This window comes from Mobula hypostoma, chromosome 1, assembly GCF_963921235.1.
Source record: "Mobula hypostoma chromosome 1, sMobHyp1.1, whole genome shotgun sequence".
NCBI classification, from domain to species: Eukaryota; Metazoa; Chordata; class Chondrichthyes; order Myliobatiformes; family Myliobatidae; genus Mobula; species Mobula hypostoma.
In genome coordinates, this window is record NC_086097.1 from 91,508,372 (window position 1) to 91,531,382 (window position 23,011).

Sequence of the window (23,011 nt, forward strand, 5' to 3'; positions counted from 1 at the left end):
CCGTGTTTCGGATGAGACTAAATCGAGGCTGTGTCTATTGACTCCAGCAGGTCTAACAGGCCCCATGGGAACCATTTCAAAGAAGAGCTAAAGAGTTATTTTCCATACTTATCCCTCAACAAACATTACTGAAACATATTATCCTGTAATTATCAGAAGATGTTCATTTGACTTGTGTAGCCTGAAGATTTTTGTATTCCATTTTCCTGGTTATATGAGAACTGCTCAGTCAGCAATGTTGATGAAATATTCTGGCAAATTTTGATCAAAAATTCAAATTTAAGTAAGAATTAATTGACTACAAGCTGGAAAGCACTTTCTAAAATGTTTTACAATGTAAAAATAAATCTTCCTTTTTTGAAATGGTACTGGTACAAGAGAAAAGACAAAACTGCACAACCTAATGAAGTTAATGTTCAATAAACTGCGTGTTAAGCTAAGTGAGAGACTTTTTTCTTCATTGTAGTTGTCTTAAAAATGTACTTAAAATTCTGAAAGCAAACTACATAGACACAGGCCCTTTGATCCATCTAGTCTGTGCTGAACTGTGATTGTCCCTGGTCCTGGACCATAGCTCACTATACCACTCCCATCCTTGCACTTAACCCAACTTCTCTTAAATGCTGCAAACAAACCTACGTCCATCACATCCTGTGGCAGCTCGTTCCACCCTCACACTGCCCTCTGAGTGAAGAAGGTCCCCTTGAACATTTCACCTTTCATCCTTAACCCACGACTTCTGGTTGGTGTCTCACCCAACCTCAGTGGAAAACCTGTTTGCATTAACCTTATCTATACTTCTCTTAATTTTGTATAACTCTTATTAAATTTCTCATTTTCCTACACTCCTATGAATAAAGTCCTAACCTACTCAAACTAGCCCTATAACTCGGGTTCTCAAATCCTGCCAACATCCTTATATACTTTCTCGTCCTCTTTCAATCTTTTTGATATATTTCCTGTAGGTAGGTGACCAGATCTGCACAAAGTACTCCAAATTTGGCTTCACCAATGTCCTGTACAATTTCAGCATAATATCCCAATTCCTGTAGTCATTACTCTGATTTACAATGGCCAGTATGCCAAGAGCTCTCTTCACAACCCCATCTCTCTGTGACTCTGCTTTCAAGAAATTATGGATCTGCGTCCCCAGATCCCTTTGTTCTACTGCACTGCTCAGTGCTCTGACTTTCACTGTGTAAGCCTACCATGGCTTGTCCTCCCAAACGGCCAACACTTCACACTTGTCTGCATTTAACTCCAACAGCCATTTTTCCATCTGGCCCACAAACCACTGCAAGTTTTGATAGGCTTCTCGCGATACACTATGCCCCTAATCTTGGTGTTGTCCTCAAATCTGCTGATCCAGTTTACTACATAATCATCCAAAACATTAATATAGATGACAAACAACAATGGAACCAGCACCAAAGCCTGTGGTACTACTCGTCACAGGCCTCCAGTCAGAGCGGCAACCATCTACTGCCACTTTCTGGCTTCTCCTAGTAAGTCAATGTTGAATCTAGTTTACTACCTTATCATTAGTGCCAAGTGATGAACATTCTGGACTAGCCTGCATGTGGGAACTTGTCAAAGGCCTTGCTAAAGTCCATAGACAATGTCCACTGCATTTCCTTCATTAGCTTTCCTGGTGACCTCCTAAAGAAACTCTACGATTATTTGGACATGACCCAAGACGCATTGACTATCCCTCATCAGGGTCTGTCTATCCAAATACTTACAGTATATATCCTATTCTTTAGAATACCTTCCAATACTTTATCCATGACTAGCATCAGGCTCACCAGAATTATTCTTACAGTCTTTCTTGACCAACTGAACATTAGCTATCCTCTACTCCTCTGGCACCTCACCTGTGGCTAAGAACATTTTAACACCTCTGCCAACATCCCTGCAATTTTTGCACTAGCCTCCCACAGGGACTGAGGGCAGGCCCTAGGGACTTATCTACCCTAATTTGCCTCATGATGCAAGCACAATACATATACAAGCACTTTTCAAATGTGGGAAGAACCTCTCACCCTACCAAGATTTTCAAACTCCTGCTACCCTCTGGACGTAATCTAGATATGGTCCATAACTTCACTACTGTTTTGCCTCAGTTCTATAGACTCCATGACTATTTCCCAAGTAAAAACAGATGCAAAAAATCTATTTACAATCTGCCCTATCACTTGCGGCTCCATGCATAGATGACTACGATGATCTTCATGTAAACAAACTTTGTCTCTTGTTATAATCTTGCTCTTAATATATCTGCAGAAGCCTTTTACCTTGTCTGTCAGAGCAACCCGTCTTCTAGCCCTCCTGATTTCCCTCAAGTGTTCTCTTGCATTTTTAAACTCAAGCACCTCATTTGTTCATTACCACCTATATACTTGGCATGCATTTCCTTCTTCCTAACCAGGGCATCAACATGCCATGAAAACCAAGGTTTACTAAACCTGCTATCCTTGCCTTTTTATTCTAACAGAAGAATACAAACTATACTCTCAATATTTCACTTCTGAAGGCCTCCCATTTACCAAGCATTCCTTTGCCAGAAAACAACCTATCCCAATCCACATCTGCCAGATTCCTTTTGATTAGATTAGATTATGAGGACACTCAGTCCTTATTTATTGTCATTTAGAAATGCATGCATGCATTAAGAAATGATACAATGTTGCTCCGGTGTGATATCACAAAAAAAAGGACAAACCAAAGACTAACACTGACAAGACCACATAATTATAACATATAGTTACAGCAGTGCAAAACAATACCATAATTTGATAAAGAGCAGACCAAGGGAACGGTAAAAAAAAGTCACGAAGTTCCGATTGACTCCCGATAGTCCCGATAGCCCCGATAGTCCCGATAGCAGGCAGAAGAGAGAAACTCTCTCTGCCATAAACCTCCAGGCACCAACAACTGTTGATGCATTGGAAGCACCCGACCATAGCCGACACTGAGTTCGTCCGAAAACTTCGAGCCTCCGACCAGCCCTTCGACACCGAGCACCATCTGTGGCGAGCACCATCTCTGCTGAGCGCCTCGACTCTGTCCCAGCCGCCGAGCAATAAGCAAAGCCAAGGACTCGGGGCCTTCCCCTCCAGAGATTCAGGATCACACAGTAGCAACGGCAGCGAAAAAGGCATTTCACAAGTTTCTCCAGATGTTCCTCTGTTCTCTCACGTTTGTCTCCATCAAATCAGGATTGTGCATGGCACCCCACTTAACAGATAACAGATATCATTCACTGGAGTGGCCGCGCAAGCTGCGTCACACCGCTATCTTCTCCTCCTCCAATGCCGTCAAAATTGATCTTTCTCTAATTTAGAATCTCAACCCAAGGACCAATACTATCTTCCATGATAATCTTTCAACTAATGGAATTATGATCACAATATCCAAAGTGTTTTCCCAGACACAATTCTGTCACCTGTCCTGTCTTGTTTCTGAACAGGAGATAAATATCTCACACTCTCATTCTCTCTCTTCCCCCCCTCCTCTCTCACTATGTTGGGTAAATAGTGAGAACTTAAAGTAGTAACTTCAATATTTTAAAGCAGTATCAAGATCAATGAATTATGTGACAACTACATCAGAAAAGCACGGTTGTATGCACTGTGGTGCTGAGAATTCAAGATAATTAGGATACGATGTAAAATAAAAACTCACTGGGAAAGGGCTCAATTATCTCACTGGAGAATAAAAACCGTATGTTTTATGGCTGAAAGCTCAAATGGAGGGATAATAGAAATACATAGAGATAAGATTGCACCATCTGCAAGACGCAATATGGACTTAGAACATAGGCCATAGGAACAGAATTAGGCCTGTCGACCCATGGAGTCTACTCCACCATTCCATTATTGTTAATTTATTATCCTTCTCAATCCCATTCTCCTGCCTTCTCCCTGTAACCTTTGGTGCCTGACTAATCAAGAACCTATCAACAGCCACAGATTCCTACCCTCTGGCTAAAGAAATTCATCCTCAGCTGTGTTCTAAATGGATATCCCTCCATTCTGAGGCAGTGCCTTCTGGTCCTAGACTCGCCCACTATAGGAACCATCTTCTCCACATCCACTCTATCTAAGCCTTCCAATATTCAGTTAAGTTTCAATGAGATCCTCCCTCTTCTTCAAAACTCCAACAAGGAGAGGCCCAGAGCCATCAACTGCTCCTCAAATGTTGACCCTTTCATTCTCATAACTCCTCTAGACCCTTACAAAATACCAGCACATCTTTGCTTAGATAAGGGGTCCCAAATTTTTCGCAATGCACCAAGAGTCATCTGATTAATGCCTTATAAAGCCTCAACATTACATCCTTGGCCTTGTATTCTAGTCCTCTTGAAATAACTGCTAAATTTGCATTTGCTTTCCTTACTAGTGACTCAACTTGCAAGTTAACCTTTAGGAAACCCTGCATAAGGACTCCCAAGTACCTTTACACTATTAAAAAACATCTCCCCATTTAGAAAATAGTCTATGCCTTTATTCCTTCTACCAAAGTGCATGATTGTACATTGCCCTACTCTATATTCCATCTGCCACAATTTACCCCATTCTCCCAATCTAAGTGCTTTTGCAAACTTCCAGCTTCCTCAACACTAACTACCTCTATATATATCTTTGTAGTGTCCGCAAACTTGGTCACAAAGCCATCATTCCGCCATCCAAATCACTGACAGAAAACTTGAAAAGAAGTGGTCCCAGCACCACCCCTGCAAAAATTCATGTCACTGGCAGCTAACCAGAAAAGGGTCTCCTTATTCCCACCCTTTGCCTCCTGCCAGTCAGCCAATCTTCGATTCATGCTGGTATCTTTCCTGTAATAGCATGGTCTCTGCTCTTGTTAAACAGTCTCATGTGTGGCATCTTGTCAAAAACCTTCTGAAAATCCATGAAAATAACATCCACTGACACTCCTCTGTCTGTCCTGCCCATTATTTCCCCAAAAAAATTCCAAGATTTATCAGGCAAGATTTCCCCTTAAGGAAGCCATGCTGATTTTGGTCGATTTTATCATGTACCTGCAAGTACCCCGAAACCACATTCTTAATAATGGACTCCAACATCTTCCCACCACCAATAATGAAGTCAGGATAACTGACCTCCAATTTCCTTTCTTCTGCCTCCCTCCCTATTTAGAGTGGAGTGACATTTGCAATTTTCCAGTCCTCCGGAACGATTCCAGAATCTAGTAATTCTTGAAAGATCATTACTAATGGCTACACAATCTCTACAGCTTCCCCTTTCAGAACCCTGGGGTGCAGTCCATGTGGTCCAGGTGACTTACCCCCATTACTACCTCTCCAGTTTCATTTCCCAGTGCTCCAATATCCACTCTCATCTCTCTAACTTTTTATACATCTGAAAACCTTTTGGTATCTTCTTTTACATTATTGGCCAGCTTATCTCTATATTTAATCAATACTTTCCTTACAGCATTTTTTTAGTTGCCCTCTGTTAGTTTTTAAAAGCTTCCCAATCCTCTAATTTTGCTATATTATATGTAACGCCCTGCTTAAGCTTTCTACTACTATACTGTAGGTACTTCATTTTAGAAGTTTTCTGTAAAAGCAATGTGTCCTGCTGGTAGAATGTTTTGGTTTTGGCTAAAGGTAAGGGGCCAAGTTGTTCAACTTAGAATGTTGTGTCAGTCAATCAGGATGGTGGGATCAGGAGAAGGTTCTAGAGAGGGCTGGGCAGAGAGAGATCTGTGACAGACAGTGATCAGGTTTGTCGTCCTTTTGCAGGAGACATGAGGAGGAGAAGATCAGGAAGGATTTGATCTGTCGGTAAGAGGCTATTGCAGGGAGTGATTTGAAAGATGAAGGAGTCCAAGATGGCAAGGTCTACTGATGATTGGTGATGAGAATTCAGGGCTGTGAGTAGCAGTATACCCAGCTTTTGGAAGAGATGAGCTCCAACAGTCACGTGCACATTTAGGCTGTTCTAACTGTAATGGGTGCATTTTTTTTTCCCCTTTCGTTTCTTCCTCTTAATAACTGTTTGATAAAGCTGAGACAGGTAAATATACTTTCCGTATAATTTTATGCTGGTGTATAATCTATTATTTCTTGGCGACCAGTAGTTCTGCATGGGCATTTACACAGCATTGCCTCAAAGCAATGTTCCATCAATCAGAACATCCAAACTTTCCTGTTCGGTTGAGTACTAAATTATACTGACCCTAGACGTATATTGTTTATGAAAGGTGGCCTTCTCACTGCTGAGTCATGAAACTGTTAACAGAGTTAGGTTTCAAGCCAAGTTCGCATTCTAGCTCGGTGAGAGGGTTACATTTTGTCTGGGGATTTTGTCTGTGTGAATGCTGTTTAAGAATTGAATAAGTGGTTTGTGTGTTTAAGCCCCTGTTTAAACTAATGCTGGGGAAAGTGATTAAGGGATTAAAATTTGGTGCAATTCAAAGAGATTATCCACAAATAATGCTTGCCTTCTGAACAGGGTGGATATCTGAAGCCCTGATGAACTGCTAATTAGAGTGCTAAATTCTGTAAAAATATTGAAGAAAGTTATGCTGGTTGAAAGGTTTCTGACCAATTGGCTAGTAAGGATGTTAGAAACATAGAAAACCTACAGCACAATACAGGTCCTTCGGCCCACAAAGCTGTGCCAAACATGTCCCTACCTTAAAAATTACTAGGGTTACCCATAGCCCTCTATTTTTCTAAGCTCCATGTACCTATCCAAAAGTCTCTTAAAAGACCCCATCATATCCGCCTCCACCACCGTTGCCGGCAGCCCATTCCATGCACTCACCACTCACTGCGTAAAAAACTTACCCCTGACATCTCCTCTGTACCTATTTCCAAGCACCTTAAACCTGTGTCCTCTTGTGGCAACCATTTCAGCCCTGGGAAAAAGCTTCTGACTATCCACACGATCAATGCCTCTCATCATCTTATACACCTCTATCAGGTCACCTCTCATCCGCAGTCGCTCCAAGGAGTAAAGGCCGAATTCACTCAACCTGTTTTCATAAGACACGCTCCCCAATCCAGGCAACATCCTTGTAAATCTCCTCTGCACCCTTTCTATGGCTTCCACATCCTTCATGTAGTGAGGCAACCAGAACTGAGCACAGTACTCCAAGTGGGGTCTCACCAGGGTCCTATATAGCTGCAACATTACCTCTCGGCTCCCAAATTCAATTCCATGATTAATGAAGGCTAACAGGCCTTCTTAACCACACAGTCAACCTGCGCAGCTGCTTTGACCGTCCTATGGACTCGGACCCCAAGGTCCCTCTGATCCTCCACACTGCCAAGAGTCTTACCATTAATACTATACTCTGCCAGCATATTTGACCTACCAAAATGAACCACTTCACACTTATCTGGGTTGAACTTCATCTGCCACTTCTCAGCCCAGTTTTGCATCCTATCAATGTCCCGTTGTAACCTCTGACAGCCCTCCACACTATCCACAACACCCCCAACCTTTGTGTCATCAGCAAATTTACTAACCCATCCCTCCACTTCCTCATCCAGGTCATTTATAAAAATCATGAGGAGTAAGGGTCCCAAAACAGATTCCTGAGGTACAGCACTGGTCACCGATCTCCATGCAGAATATGACCCGTCTACAACCACTCCTTGTCTTCTGTGGGCAAGCCAGTTCTGGATCCACAAAGCAATGTCCCCTTGGATCCCACGCCTCCTTACTTTCTCAATAAGCCTTGCATGGGGTACCTTATCAAATGTCTTGCTGAAATCCACATACACTACATCTACTGCTCTTCCTTCATCAATGTGTTTAGTCACATCCTCAAAAAATTCAATCAGGCTCGTAAGGCACCATCTACCCTTGACAAAGCCATGCTGACTATTCCTAATCATATTATACCTCTTCCAAATGTTCATAAATCCTGCCTCTTAGGATCTTCTCCATCAACTTACCAACCATGAAGTAAGACTCACTGGTCTATAATTTCCTGGGCTATCTCTACTCCCTTCTTGAATAAAGGAACAACATCCGCAACCCTCCAATCCTCCGGAAACTCTCCCGTCCCCATTGATGATTCAAAGATCATCGCCAGAGGATCAGCAATCTCTTCCCTCGCCTCCCACAGTAGGCTGGGGTACATCTCATGCGGTCCTGGCGATTTATCCAACTTGATGCTTTCCAAAAGCTCCAGCACATCCTCTTTCTTAATATCTACATGCTCAAGCTTTTCAGTCCGCTGCAAGTCATCACTACAATCACCAAGATCCTTTTCCATAGTGAATACTGAAGTAAAGAATTCATTAAGTACCTCTGCTATTTCCTCCGGTTCCATACACACTTTCCCACTGTCACACTTGATAGGTCCTATTCCTTCACATTTTATCCTTTTGCTCTTCACGTACTTGTAGAATGCCTTGGGGTTTTCCTTAATCCTGCCCGCCAAGGCCTTCTCATGGCCCCTTCTCGCCCTCCTAATTTCCTTTTTAAGCTCTTACCTGTTAGCCTTATAATCTTCTAGATCTCTAACATAACCTAGCTCTCTGAACCTTTTGTAAGCTTTTCTTTTCTTCTTGACTAGATTTATTACAGCCTTTGTACACCACTTTACACCATAAAGTTAATGTTGTGTTGGTCCAGACTAGTAGTGCTGCCTGATAGGATACGGGCACCTGGAAAAGCATGGCTATGGGCAGTCCATATTTTTAGAGAAAGGGGGCATGTAGCTGAGGGTGAAGACTTTAAAAATAAGCTGTTGTTGTTTCTGTGAAGTGAAGAAAAGGGTTGTCTGATGTGAAAGGTCTAATGGGTACTTCAGCAGTTGATGGAAATTCTGAGCTGGCTTCAGCTATTACATCATGGGCAGATAAATGCCAAGTTATTTTAGGCTGAGAATGTTCTCTGGAGTCAAGCCCAGCCCTGAAGGGGAAGGAAAATATGAGGCTTGGGCAGAGCAGATATCTCAGTTACTGAATAAGTGGCAGTGGTTAAATAATATCAAAAGACAGAGGCTGGTAGAGAGCCTAAAAGGTCCAGGTGCTGAGGTGGTGAGATTCCTAAACGCAGAAAACCCCTTGGTCACATCCGCGGACGACCATTGTTAGAAAATGTTTTTGGCATGACAGACAGCCCAGCGGAGCTTATGATGAGGTTCAGGCACACATTCCAAGAGAAAGGGGAGAAACTTTCTGCCTACATTTTCAGGCTGGAGAGACAGCTGCATTGCTTGTGACGAAAGGAGGCTGAAATAAATCAGTTAAGGATGGGGCAAGTTGTGAAGGGTGGGCTGTCACGTGACATGATTGCTTTAAGCATTCGAATGTCTCATAAGATGCATCCTCCTCCATGGTTTGTGGAACTGATCAGAGAAATAAGAGAGGAGGAAAATACAATGAGGGAGCAGGAGGCCTCGAGCAGCAGGGCTAGCTATCAAACCAAGTTTACATACAAGCCCGGTGAGAGGGTTACATATATGCCCTCCCTTTTCCTTTTATACTGTAATTGACTTCCCTTGTCAGCCACAGTTGCATTTTTCTCCCTTTTGAATACTACTACTTCTTTGGGATGTATCTATCCAGCACCTTCCAAATTGTCCCAAGAAACTCCAGCCATTGCTGTTCTGCTATCATCCCTGCTTATGTCCCCTTCCAATCAAATGTAACCACCTCCTCAGTCATACCCCTGTCATTCCTTTCTTCAACAATATCTCCAAAATCATAGCTCCCCTTCAAAGTGCAACATCGTTTAACTTAACAGAATCATAGAAAACCTATGCCACGGAAGAATATCATTCAGCCCAACGTAGCCGTGCTTGCAGTAAAAGTGCTCCCGGCCTAATTCCATTTTCCAATAGGCTCTAAAGTATGGCTCTACATGTCAAAGCTTTTCAAATGCACATACAGGCACTTTTTAAATGTGGACAGGACTTCTCTCGCTACCAGGATTTCTGAACTTCTACTACTCTGAATGTAAATATTTTCATCACTTGTAATCTAGTTATTTTACATTAAGTCATGTTCCCAGTGTTTCTACCTCTTTGCCAAGCAAAATCCATTTAGTCCTTCATAATTCTATACATCTCAATAAAATCACCTCTCAGCCTTTTCTGTTCCAAAGTATATAATGCCAAACAATCCAAACATTCCTTTGCAGTAAACATGTTTCATTTCTGGCAACTTTTTTTTTCAAACTTTTGTGCATCCCCTCTACAGTAATCACCCTTTTCTGCATTGTGGTAACTAGAATACAAATAATACTAAAATATAGGTTGAAGAAATACTGTATACAATTCCAGCATAAACAAGAGTTGGTTTGTTGACTGAGACAATTTGTTTCAAATTTTGCTAATGAATAAATCACACAGAAAAAAAGTAAAAGCTCATAAGTACTGGGGTGTGCAAAAATTGTATGCTACCTATAATAATGACTCAGTCAATTGCTGCATATACAAGATGATCGAACAGTTCTTTCAAGGCATGATCACTTTTCAAAAATTCTTTTGCATGATGTACTTAGTTGCTGGCAAAGCCTGTGTTTACTGCCCTGTCGCAAAAGTTCATGTCTTACATGAATTGCTGCAGCTGATATCCTGAGAGTTTCTCCCTCACTGCTGCAAGTTTGGGTGTTCTTGCAACTGACAAACAGTTTCTGAACCAGAGTCAGTGCATCAAGCAAATTCCTACACTCACAGCCATAACAATTTCCCAACCTTCTGGCAGCACAAAACTATTCCAATGACAGGATATTCCAGCACTACCTCTGATTCTAACATTTATCCCCATATCAATACTTCGTGTTGGTGTGTGGCCAGGTGGTTAAGGCGTCGGTCTAGTGATCTGAATGTCGCTAGTTCGAGCCTCAGCTGAGGCAGCGTGTTGTGTCCTTGAGCAAGGCACTTAACCACACATTGCTCTGTGACGACACCGGTGCCAAGCTGTATGGGTCCTAATGCCCTTCCCTTGGACAACATCGGTGGCGTGGAGAGGGGAGACTTGCAGCATGGGCAACTGCCGGTCTTCCATACAACATTGCCCAGACCTGCGCCCTGAAAACCTTCCAAGGTGCAAATCCATGGTCTCACGAGACTAACAGATGCCTATTATTATTATTACTACAATACTTTAACGAGGAGGTTGAGTTTTAGAATTGTTTCCACCAGCTTAGGGCCCAAATTTCAGCATAAATCAGTGGAAGCTGCCCAAATGGCTTACAGACTTGAGGAGTTTATGCAGGTAACAACTGAAACCCACTTATGCCAGATTGACACTCACCTAACCCAAATCAGACTTGCTGTGGCCTTGAAATGAAACTGTCTGTTTTAGTCATGCGCTACTTGCAAAATTATGGGATCATTACACTCATTTTTGTTTTACACACATAATAGCCATCAATTTGTGAAGGCACTTCTATATAAAACAAATAGAATTTATGAAGACTAGTGACCAAATTTAAGTGCCCAAAGATCTAAGTTTCCAATTTATTAATAAAACTGAACCAGGTTACCAATCCTGAAGAAATATTGAAAGACTTTTTTTAAATGAGAAAGGAGAAGCCAGGCCTTTATAAGACAACAACTGAGGAGAGCCATGCTATCACAGACAATTTTGCGGAGATTTGCCCTCCATGAAACAAGGACTGTGTGTTAAAAGTATTCCAATTGCTCTGAATTATTTTGGGATACGCTGGTTACTTCATTTTGTTTAAGAAAACTTGTTCAGAGTGCAACAGATGCCAGTGGTCGTAATACCTGCAATATTCTATTCAACACTGTGATTCACACACAAATCAGGATGTGCCTAACATTAATGGACAAAGGGGAGATGGTAGATTACAGAGTCTGCTTTTCTTCTCAAACAGATCTAAAAAAATCAGGTACAATTACATAATATTCAATCTGCAAGGGAACCAGTCACAGTAAGTCTCTCAAACAAGGTAATAAAATTAACTCAATGTACTTTTTAAGATCCATCTCCAGCTGCAATTTTATGCAAAGGTTAATTAAATGCAGCTATTAAGTTGGAGGTTCTTTATGTCAGGTGCCATGGCAGAAAGCTAAGCACTCAGTTGTTCCATGCATAGGCAGTAGAAAAGTAATTTAATTAAAACTATAAATTTTAAAGTCACAGTAAACTCAGAGTGAATAGGGTCATTTGACTTTAATGATTTCACGATAACTGTTGCATGTCCCAGGAAGGGATGGGGAAAACCTGGAGAAGTTGCCATCATCACACATTCACAACGTAAAGCACATTACTTGGACGTCACTTGGGAGGAGAGGGGAATACAGTGGAAAGAAATCCAACTTTTTCCATCCTCTGCCCCTGTGAAAATTCATGCAGAGGGTAGCCTTTCCGCCAGTTCAGTTCTCTGTTGCAGGCTGTTCTCTGCTGTTTTGAGTGTGGCACAGCTAACTCACAGAAATCTCCCAGCTCCAAAGTCCCAAGTTCAATCTTGACCTCTGATGCTGTTTGTGTGAAGTTTGCACATTCTCACTGTAAACTAGTTGGTTAATTGGCCATCGTAAATTAATCCTGGTGCAATCCACTGGCAGAATCTGGGGGAGCTAATGAAGGCTGGATTCTATGGAATATGTCTCTGTGATTCTATGCACCCATGTAGGAACTACAGTGTAATATTATGGAGCAAGTTCGTTACAAGTTAATTTTATACCTTATTTCTGGCGAAGATGGGGAAAAGCAACTCTTTTTTGCCTCAAAACAGTGTGCCACAGTCAGAAATGGAACCATATACAGGACCAATCTCAGTGTGAGCTATGTCATCAGGTTGTCGCTCTACCTCAGCAATTTTAAACTACGCAGCTCAACCACCACCATCTAGATGCCTTTGATGGTTCAAAACATAAACTTGAAATTAGCAACGTGCTCCACTTTACCTGGCCGAATATCCCACCCCAAGGGGTTTGCGTTGCGTTTTTCTTGGATCTATAGTAGTTGCATCCCATGGCAATTTCTGATTGGCTCCAAGCTTCTTGTTTCTCCGTCTCTGCTGAGAGTTTGTTTCACCAGTTCCCTCCTCTCTTCTGCTACCTCCACCCATTTTGCTCTTAAATGGGATATCTATTAGGCCTTGGCACCTTGCCAACACCTGCTCCCAGCTGGGCACCCTCTGAAATAGGACAGCATCTTCATGTGATGTAGAGCTGAATCCCAATAAGTGAAAAAACAGAGCCACTGACACCTGAGCATCTCGTGCAGCATATGTTACCTGACAGAACAAAACAGAAAACAGAAGTATGACATATTTCAAACAGAATTATAAGCTCCTGTGAATACACTTACTCCAGCTAATGAAAAACAGCAGCAATAGGAGATGACCAACTATAACCAGCTTGATGACATAAATTATGGAACTGATTCAGGATGGAATTGGCCAGGCTCCAACCAGATCTTGCTTGGTAGATAGAACATTGGATTGTGAGTCAAATAATTGTGTACCTAGCTCTTGCTGCAGAACGTTAAGCTGAAAATCTAGATCCTCATAACTAAACAGTAACACTCAGATGATCCAACAAGCTCAGGAGTTAGGTAATGCTGAACTGGCAGTTTAGATTACTGGCTGCAATTTCTATTAACATCCCTACTGACGTTTGCAAATGGAACTTGTGATGGTAGGTGGTATTATAATAAGCTCTCCAGTGAACTCAGTACATTTCAAGGGCGTACAGTAACACCCAATCACGTTCACGTGAAGCCTTGGGAGCAGGTGGTGGATGGTCGTATGAGCAGCTGGTGCATACCACAAGCCCTGGTTATGCAATCACTGACGTCAGGCACGCAATCTTGGAAGAGTATTAATAATGGCTGGAGTCACCCGTCTTGTAAAGACACTGCCCAGAAGGCCACAATGGCAAACCACTTCTGTAGAAAAAATTGCCAAGTACAATAATAGTCATGAAAAGACCATGATCGTCCACATAATAAGACATGGCACTTAACAAGTGAATGAACAAACAGTAATCAGGGCCCCAGTGAGTTTTGGGGGAGCACAGGGACTGAAGTCCCCCTGAGTTTTGGAGCAGTGCAAGGTACATCATCTAGTGAGCCACAGGCTCAACCGTTGAGATTTTTGAATAGTTAAATTATTGGAGTTTTACTACACTGTGGAAATCTTGCAAAGGTTAAACCAAGGTCCCAACTTCCATCTATGGCAAATACTAAAGATGCAACAATACTCAAAGCACAGCAATTAAGTTTTTTACATTGTCCCAGATAATACTTCTTCCTCAAATACTGGATTAAATGAAATTGTCACATAGCTGTTAAGTGGGAGCTTGCTGTGTAGAAACTGTCTGCTGCATTTCCTGCATGGCACAAAGTATTGACGATTCAGAATAGTTCATAGGCTGTCAAACAACTAGCAGCTTCCTGAGGTACTGAAAGTACAAAAGAAATGCAAGGCTTCTTTTTAAATGGCCATTACACAAATATTCCCCATCTGTTATCACACTTTGCTGAACTCTTAGTTGAAATGGATTGCTCTGTAAGTGTGAATTTGTCAAAGAATCCTGACTTTTAATTCAAGTTAAAGAAAAAAGATACAAAACAAGCATTTTACTTGCTATAATTGCAGTGCCAATCTTAGCACTATTTTCTGAACATACTAACTCTTTGCATTTATATAGCTCATTTAATGCAATAAAATATTAAGAGTTGCTTCATAGTACATTTACATTAAATAATGGGCAGTTCAAATTACAGAGATTTGCCCAGGTGACTAAAGTGATTCTGAGGAACATCATTAAGGAAGGAAAAGGAAGGAGAAATCTAGAGCACTGGTGACCAGGCAGCTGAAGATAGAGTTATCAAAGGAGAAATAAAATAATTTAATGATGCACAATAGGATATGAAGTATGAGGATACAGAATGATTGAAGGGCTAGAGCTCTGGGGATGACAAATAATGAAACTAGAAGTTTGAACACAAGGACAGTTGCAAGAAAAAGTTTGTGAACCCTTTGCGATTACCTGATTTGCTGCATTAATTACTCAAAATGTGGTCTGATCTCATCTAAGCCATAATAGTAGACACAATCTGCCTAAACTAATAACGCACAAACGTACTACCTCTCGTCAATACTGAGTACACCATTTAACAATCAAAATCTAGATTAAAAAGTATGTCAGCCTCTGGAGTAATGCCTTCTATAAAAGCTATTTGGAGTCAGGTGTTCCAATTAATGAGATGGGATTGGAGGTGTGGGTTGTAGAGGTGCCCTGCCCTGTATAAAACACACAAAGTCGGGTTATTGACAGAGCCTGCTCTTCTCAAGAAAGATCTATTTATGTGCACCATGCCTTGATCAAAACAACTTTCAGAGGACCTTAGAAGAATTGTAGAGATATATGAAGCTGGAAAAGGTTAAAAAAGCATTTCTGAAGACCTGAATGTTCATTAGTCCATAGGAAGAGAAACTGTCTACAAATGGAGGAAATTCAGTACTGTTGCTACGCTCCCTAGGAGTGGGCATCCTGCAAAGATCACACCAAAGGCACAACATGCAATGCTGAAGGAGGTTAAAAAGAAAAGAACCCAAAGGTAACAGCAAAAGACCTGTATAAATCTTCAGAACATAGTCTCTGCTCATGTGTCCATTATAAGCAAAAACACTTGTGTTCATGGAAGGTCACCATGGAGGACACCACCGCTCTCCAAAAAACTTTGCTGCACGTCTCAAGCTTGCTAAAGATCATCTGGGTGTGCCACAACATTCTGGGAGAATATTCTATGAACAGATAAGACAGAAGTTGAACTGCTTGGCAGAAATGCACTTGCTACATTTGGAGGAAAAAGGACACTGCACACTATCACCAAAAACCTCATTACAACTGTGAGGCATGGTGGAAGGAGCATCATGGGTTTAATAGTTCAATAGCTGCCTCGGGGCCTGGACAGTTGCAATTGTTGAGGGAACAATGAGTTCAAAATTGTATCAAGACATTTTACAGGAAACTGTCAGGGTAGCGGTCCGTCACCTGAAGCTTAATAGAAGGTGGATGATGCAACAAGACAACGATCTGAAACACAAGAGTAAATCAACAACAGAATGGTTAAAAAAGAAGGAAATTCGTGTTTTGGATTAGCCAAGTCAGGATCCAGACCTTAACCCGGTTGAAATGCTGTGGCATGACCTGAAGAAGGCTGTTCATGCAAGGTATCCCAGAAGTACTGATGATCAGAAACAGTTTTGTATGGAGGGATGGTCTAAAATTCCTCCTTGCCATTGTGAAATTCTGATCTGCAGTTACAGGAAATGTTTGGTGGAGGTTATTGCTGCTAAAGGAGGTTCACAGGTTCGCATAACTTTTTCCAGTCTAGATTGTGAATGATTAAACAATGTATTCAATTAAAAACATGAAAAGTACAATAGTTATTAGTGTGTTATTAGTTTAGGCAGATTGTGTTTGTCTGCTATTGTGACTTGGATGCTATCTTGTTGGCTCTTCACACAATCCTGAAACACCTGGAAGCAAAGATGCATACATCAGGATGCTCTTTATCAATTACAGCTCAGCTTTTAACACCATCATATCTTCTAAACTAATCGGTAACCTTAAGACCCCTGGTGCAATTGATTCCTGGGTTTCCTCACTTGGAGACCCCAGTCAGTTTGGATTAGCAAAAACATCTCCTCCATCAGTACAGGAGCACCACAGGGGTGTGTACTTAGCCCCATGCTCTACTCGCCTTACACCTATGACTGTGTGGCTAAGTACAGCTTCAACACCATATGCAAGTTTGCTGATGACACCACTGTTGGGGGCTGCATCAAAGGAGGTGATGAATCAGCATACAGAAAGGAGATTGAGAATTTGGCTGATTGGTGTAATAACAACCACCTCTCATTCAATGTCAGTAAGACCAAGGAACTGATAGTAGACTTCAGGAGAGGGAAACAAGAGGTCCTTGAACCAGTTATCATCAGAGGAACAGAGGTGGAGAGGGTCAGTAACTGTAAATTCCTGGGTGTCACCATCTCAGAGAACCTGTACTGGACCCATTATATAAATATAATTGTGAAGAAAGCACAACAGTGCCTCTACTCTCTCAGGAGTCTGCAGAGATTCAGCATGTCATCGAAAACCTTGGCAAACTTCTATAGATGTGTGCTGACCGGCTGCATTATGGCCTGGTATGGGAACACCAATGCCTTTGAGTGAAAAATCCTACAAAAGCTAGTGGATTTGGCTCAGTACATCATGGGAAAACCCTCCCAACCATTGACCACATCTACATGAAACATTGCCATAGAAAAGCAGCATCCTTCATCAAAGATCCTCACTGCTCAGGCCATGCTCTTTTCTCGCTGCTACCAGGTAGAAGATCCAAGTGCCTCAGGACTCGAACCACCAGGTTCAAGAACAGTTTCTATCCCTCAACCACCAAACTCTTGAACAAAAGAGAAAAGCTTTACTCATTTAAAGAATCTGTTATATTGTTATTTCATGCTTGTTATTTATTGCTAAGTATTTATTATCTGTTTATAGTTCCTGATGTTTACAGTTTACAGATCATGTTTACAGTTACTATTCTAAGTATGCCCAGAGAAAAAAAATCTCAGGGTTGTATGTGTTGACATGTATGCACTCTGATAATAAATTTTACTTTGAACATCAGACCAGTCTGATCCGGTCTTCAAAGATCAGACCAGATTTTATGAGTAATTAATGCAGAAAACCAGGTTCACAAACTTTTTCTTGCAACTGTATATACATTTTAAAATCAAGTCTTCAGCTGATAGGAGCCAACACCGGTCGGTAAGCACAGAGGTAATGGATAAATCAATGGTGAGAGTTAAGAATACAGGTGACAGAGTTTTATCTAATCTGGAGTTTATTCAGCGTGGAAGACATGAAGATAGCCAAGACATTGGAATCATTGGGCCTTGGGTAACAAGTTCAAGGGTACAGGCTTCATCAGTAGACTGACAAGGGTGGGTCAGTAACAGTTTTGTTTATGGAGGCAGATGCCATAATTGGTAAACACCACTAACAGCAAAGGGGAGCAATTAGAGCCCTTTCCAGAATCACGGATGAAACAGAACATGAAGGAAGTGAAGTATCCACACAAAACAATTACATAGGCATATGAGCTTATTTCAAATAAACTGAGACATGCTCTTTAACATTCTCATTACTAAGTTACCTGGTCATTAGTGAGCTCTTGTGCCTCCCAATTGCTACATCGCAGATGGAGAGACTTGTCGAGGGTAAAATTAATGGTGTCTTGAGCCAAGCACTTCAGACTGAGGGAATGGGCCAAATTATTCTTCCTGCCATGAAATAGATGAACACAGAAAATCATAAAAACTGAAATGCACTGCAGATTCTTTAAAATATTATGGAAATATAAATCCACATTGAAATCTGAGGCAGCAATATATTTGGACACTCATAGTTGGCTTCCAGATGAAAGGAAGCCAAGTAATTTGACATATTGCTAAAACACAGTAAATGTAACGGTTAAAATATCAATCACTCTACTGCACAGAATTCCAATGAAACCAGTGCTTTTCCTATTTACTTTTTATTGAATGGAGTTCCAGCACAGCCAAAACTTTCTTCATTCACACTGCACATAATACCACCAGTCTCAGAATTTACCCTTCATATTATAGGCTTCAAACAAAACAAACACCATTCATCCTATTCACATGTAAATGCAGCACTTGGCAGCACCTAGTCCATTGAAACTACAGTAGTTGTTGGCCCCAAGACTGCTATTTTTTAGCATCAGTGTACCACATCTGCTATCTTGTGGTGAGAGGGCCTCACACATAATCTACCACTGGGTTCCCACAAAACATAAAATGCCCTCTGAACTCATTCACTACCATTTTTCATTCACAGAAGCTTATATTGTTCATATTCAAACTTGCACATTAAAAATGACGTTGGTTATATGAGTTGCATCTTCATGTGCTCATTCAATTTTTTTACTTGTTAGTGTAGGTTTTTGGACGTGAGGTGGTTTATGTTTAAGAAAAACCGTAACAACTCATTTATTGTAATCCAAACACTGAATACAAAGCACAGTATAAGTTCTTCACATAATTACATCATCACGTCAGACCAGCCTCTTAAAGTAAACCCTAACTCAATGTCAGTGGTTGTGAATTATATTACCCTACAATAGCCTGGCTATTCAACAAATCTGGCCTTAGACTTGAAACCTGGTTTTTGAGCTGTGGGTGCTTGGATTGAGTGGCCCAAGCACAAGCAGTATAGCTAAAGGCTCTGGATGCTCAACCACATTCGGCTAGCTGTACAGATGAATGTACTTCACAAGAATCTAGCAATCCAAAAGTAGTTTGAAAAGCAAACAAATTTCAAAAACCGTGCCTAAGCAAAATTTACAGACTTTGTTTAAAAGGATGAGAGAAAGGAGAGGGGTTCAAGTGGGCAGCTGAAGGGTAAGAAATAGAGATGGGAATGTTATATATGGTGGTTGAACATTACAACTGTGTCAATGCCACTAGACTGACACTGCAGAGCAGACGATATGTAGGAAGCCACACTCCAAAATAATGTAAATTTGGAGAAAACCAGAATGTTCTTAGCCTATTACACCCTAATTAATACCAAACACTCTGTAAACATGCCACTCATATCTAATTGAGAGCGCAGCATACTCTAATAGCTTAATAACAGGTTTTATTCAGATAATAATAATGGATAGTTAAGAGCCATATCCGATAAAGTATGCAAATTGAAATTTTTCAGCTTATGTTTGATTAAAGCGTAAAATATAATTAGTTAAACTATCAGAATCCAATTGTGCCTGTAATCCAGCTGGTTATATAGTACCAGAGAGATGACAAGAGCAATTGTTCGTTACTAGTGCATTATGAATTCTCATTTCCAGGTGATACTGGACTATATAATTTGTTTCACACAGGCATGTGGAAAAATAAGGATATGCATATTTATAAAAGGTTAGGCAGAAGACTGACTGGAAAGTGAGTAATTGAGCTAAACATTTTGTTTTAATCTGATGTATCAAGTAGTCCATTAATGGCTGAAATTCCAACTGCACAGATGCCACACAGAGTTGGTACTATAAAGAGGTGCCGCAACAGAAAGCATAGGACAGGTGAAAATAATGAAGCAACATACCTTTTATTTTAAAATACACCACTGCTCCAAAGAAGCTAATGTCATTTTTTGTAGATGCTAATTATCTCTGATGACATCCTGCACCATTTCCAGAGAGAACAGCATGTTAGTGTACAGGCAGGAGACAGCAGCTCTGGAGTCCTCTGCATTAAGTCCAGATCCCATGAATTCTTATAGCAAAAGTCAGACAAGCTCTTAGAAATGGGTAAAGGAGCCCATGACAAAGAATCTAGGCAAGATATGCTAAACAGCAAGTTCACAGTTACTGTATTGTCATAAAGGATGAACAAGAAAACTAGAATTGTGCTCAATTAGTTAAGTAACAACAACATTTACCATTGCCTCAGCATTGGATGGAAAGGACAAGTCACTGACAGGACAGGCAACTACTATTGGTTTAATACATGGTGACATGGTGCTCTAAATGGAAAGGATTCACCAATGAGAGAGGACTTCAGTCCTTTGACTGCGCAGTGAATTACAAACCAACTACTTTGCCCTTGCAAGACCAATCCTCTCTCTGCAAGGAGCTGAATTGTACACAACTTGGCCTACTAGTGAGAGTCTTCCCAAGCACTTGTACAAGATGGTACATGTGCCCATCTTGTAAAGTGCTTGATGGTAGATGGGTCCAATCAAAGCTTATTAAATACCACCGATTTCCTTTGCCTTTTGTCTGGTCATGCTTTCACTCTGTAAAAGCTGTTTCGTATTCCTGTCCAACCTCCTACGCTCTCACCATGTTCAAACTAGCCTCTTTGCCATGGCTTTTGATTGCCTGCACTACCACCTGTTTATGTGCCTTAAGTGTCAAATTTTGTCTGAAAACACAAATTGAATCACCTTGGAATGTGTTACAAGGTTATGGGGTCTAATATAAATTATGCTGTGATACTGAACAAAGGTGGCTTTGTAATTTTACAAGCAGACTAAAATCACACTGTGACAAATAATAAAATTAATGAATTCAATAAATCATGTAAACCTCGGGGAAGAACGTGCATTTACAGTGGCCCATTAATGTTGAAAAACATCTCAAAGCTCCCATCAAAGGAGTAATAAAAATGATACTATTCCAAAGGGAATACAAAGAGGAACAAGCAACCAGCAGACTAAAATAGCAATGGAAGTGGTGAAACTATTATAAACCAAGAGACTCACTGATGCGCTTCAAGGAATGGAGTCAACTACACTGTTACTCAGCATGATTTAAGTATCACAACAGTCCCAAACAACTTTGGTGAACTGAAAATTCCTCACAGTTAAAGGAATTATGTGTCCATCACCAAGAATATTTTGTTGTACCACCACGAACAACTAGTTATGCCTTGATGGATGCAGCTGCCAGATCAGGGCCATGATATCTGATTAGTGAATCAACTTGCAAAAAAAAAAACTACACAACATCTTCACTCAACTCAATGATACATACATATCTATTCATAATGAAATGGACAAATGATTACTCCACTGCTTGACAGAGACTAAACACAGTCTTCAAAGTGAACACACCTACTACTGACAGGTGATTGTATGATAGTGATGGACCATACCAAGGTTCTACTGTCCTGCCACATTCAATGGTAAATGGGCATGTATTAATAGGAACAAGAAGAATCCAACAACAATGACGGAAAACTATAGCATGGGTACAAAATAACCAAATTGCTGCAATTCAATTTTCCCCGTCAAAAAGTAGCTGCATTTTAGCCATCTGCTACGGCTATCACAAAAGCCAAGCTTAATCCAATTGAATTCACTCGACACAATAACAAGACAACCTTCTTCATGCTTGTGTATCCCAAACCTGAACAAAATTCAAACATGTACTGGTAGAAGGAAATAATATCGGCACAGTTGTGGCATTAAAAGCTCCTTAGAGTAAACATCACCAATAGCCTGTGCAGATCTATAGCCAAGAAATTACAAAAGTGTCTCTGCTTCCGCAGGAGCAGAGAAATTCAGCATGTCTCCTTTGACCCACATCAATGTTTATCGATGCACAATAGAAACCATCCTATTTGGATGTATCATGGCTTGGTACGGCAACTGATCTAGTTGTGACTGCAAGAAACTGCAGACATTAATGGATACAGCCCAGCACATAACGAAAACCAATGTCACCTCCATGGACTTCGTCTACGCTTCTCATTTCCCTGGTAAAACAATCAAAATAATCAAAGATCCCATCCACCCTAGACATTCTTTCTACTCCCTCCTCCTATCAGACACAAGATATACAAGCATGACAGCTCACACAACCGGGCTCAAGGACAGCTTCTATGCTGCTGTTGTAAGACTATTGCACTCCTTGTACAATAAGACGTACACTTCATCTCACAATCTACCAGCATGACAGAGTCCAACTACCAACAGTATTATCATGGCTGCACACCCCAACCCCCTCATCATCAACAAAAGAACCAACTAAATAACAAGAGAACAGATTGTAAACTGGCTATTCTGCATTGAGTAATTCCCAAACTCTTAACAGTTCACAACAGAACAATCAGGAATGTCCAAACACTTGCCACATTAAGAACATTCAACTTAAGGACCTACTTAATTGAAATTCCATCCATTATTCAGAACCACACTGTGATATGTATTACCCCTCAAACTCATTACAGTTACTCAACAACTGCTTCTTCAATAGCTTCTCCCAGGCCCACAAATACTATCACCTTAACAGGCAGGGGCAGCAGGGATATGGGAACGTCACCATATGAAAGCATCATACAGAGACACAGTCTGTCTCCATGCTCTTCGGCCAACAGAACATGCACTCCCTTCAGCCACCCATTTACACCAGAATTATTTATTCTCCCAGCATTCCAATCAATATGTTTCATCGTCTAGCACCCTAGCAGTATAAATTTCAGTGGCCACTCAAGGTTCC

At 41.0% G+C, this 23,011-nt stretch overlaps 1 protein-coding gene across 6 annotated transcripts in view; it reads right to left on the reverse strand.

Moving 5' to 3' along the window:
- Positions 1 to 23,011, reverse strand: part of exd2 (exonuclease 3'-5' domain containing 2) — a 73,690-nt gene that overhangs the window by 22,899 nt on the left and 27,780 nt on the right. For 5 of the 6 annotated variants that reach the window (XM_063052568.1, XM_063052583.1, XM_063052561.1 and 2 more), the window contains 2 exons: positions 18,143 to 18,269; positions 12,874 to 13,205 (listed from right to left, as the gene is read on the reverse strand). In XM_063052568.1, coding sequence (XP_062908638.1) covers positions 12,874 to 13,205; positions 18,143 to 18,269 — 459 coding nt within the window. The remainder of the gene's footprint in view (positions 1 to 12,873; positions 13,206 to 18,142; positions 18,270 to 23,011) is intronic. The other variant, XM_063052575.1, reaches the window with a different exon arrangement.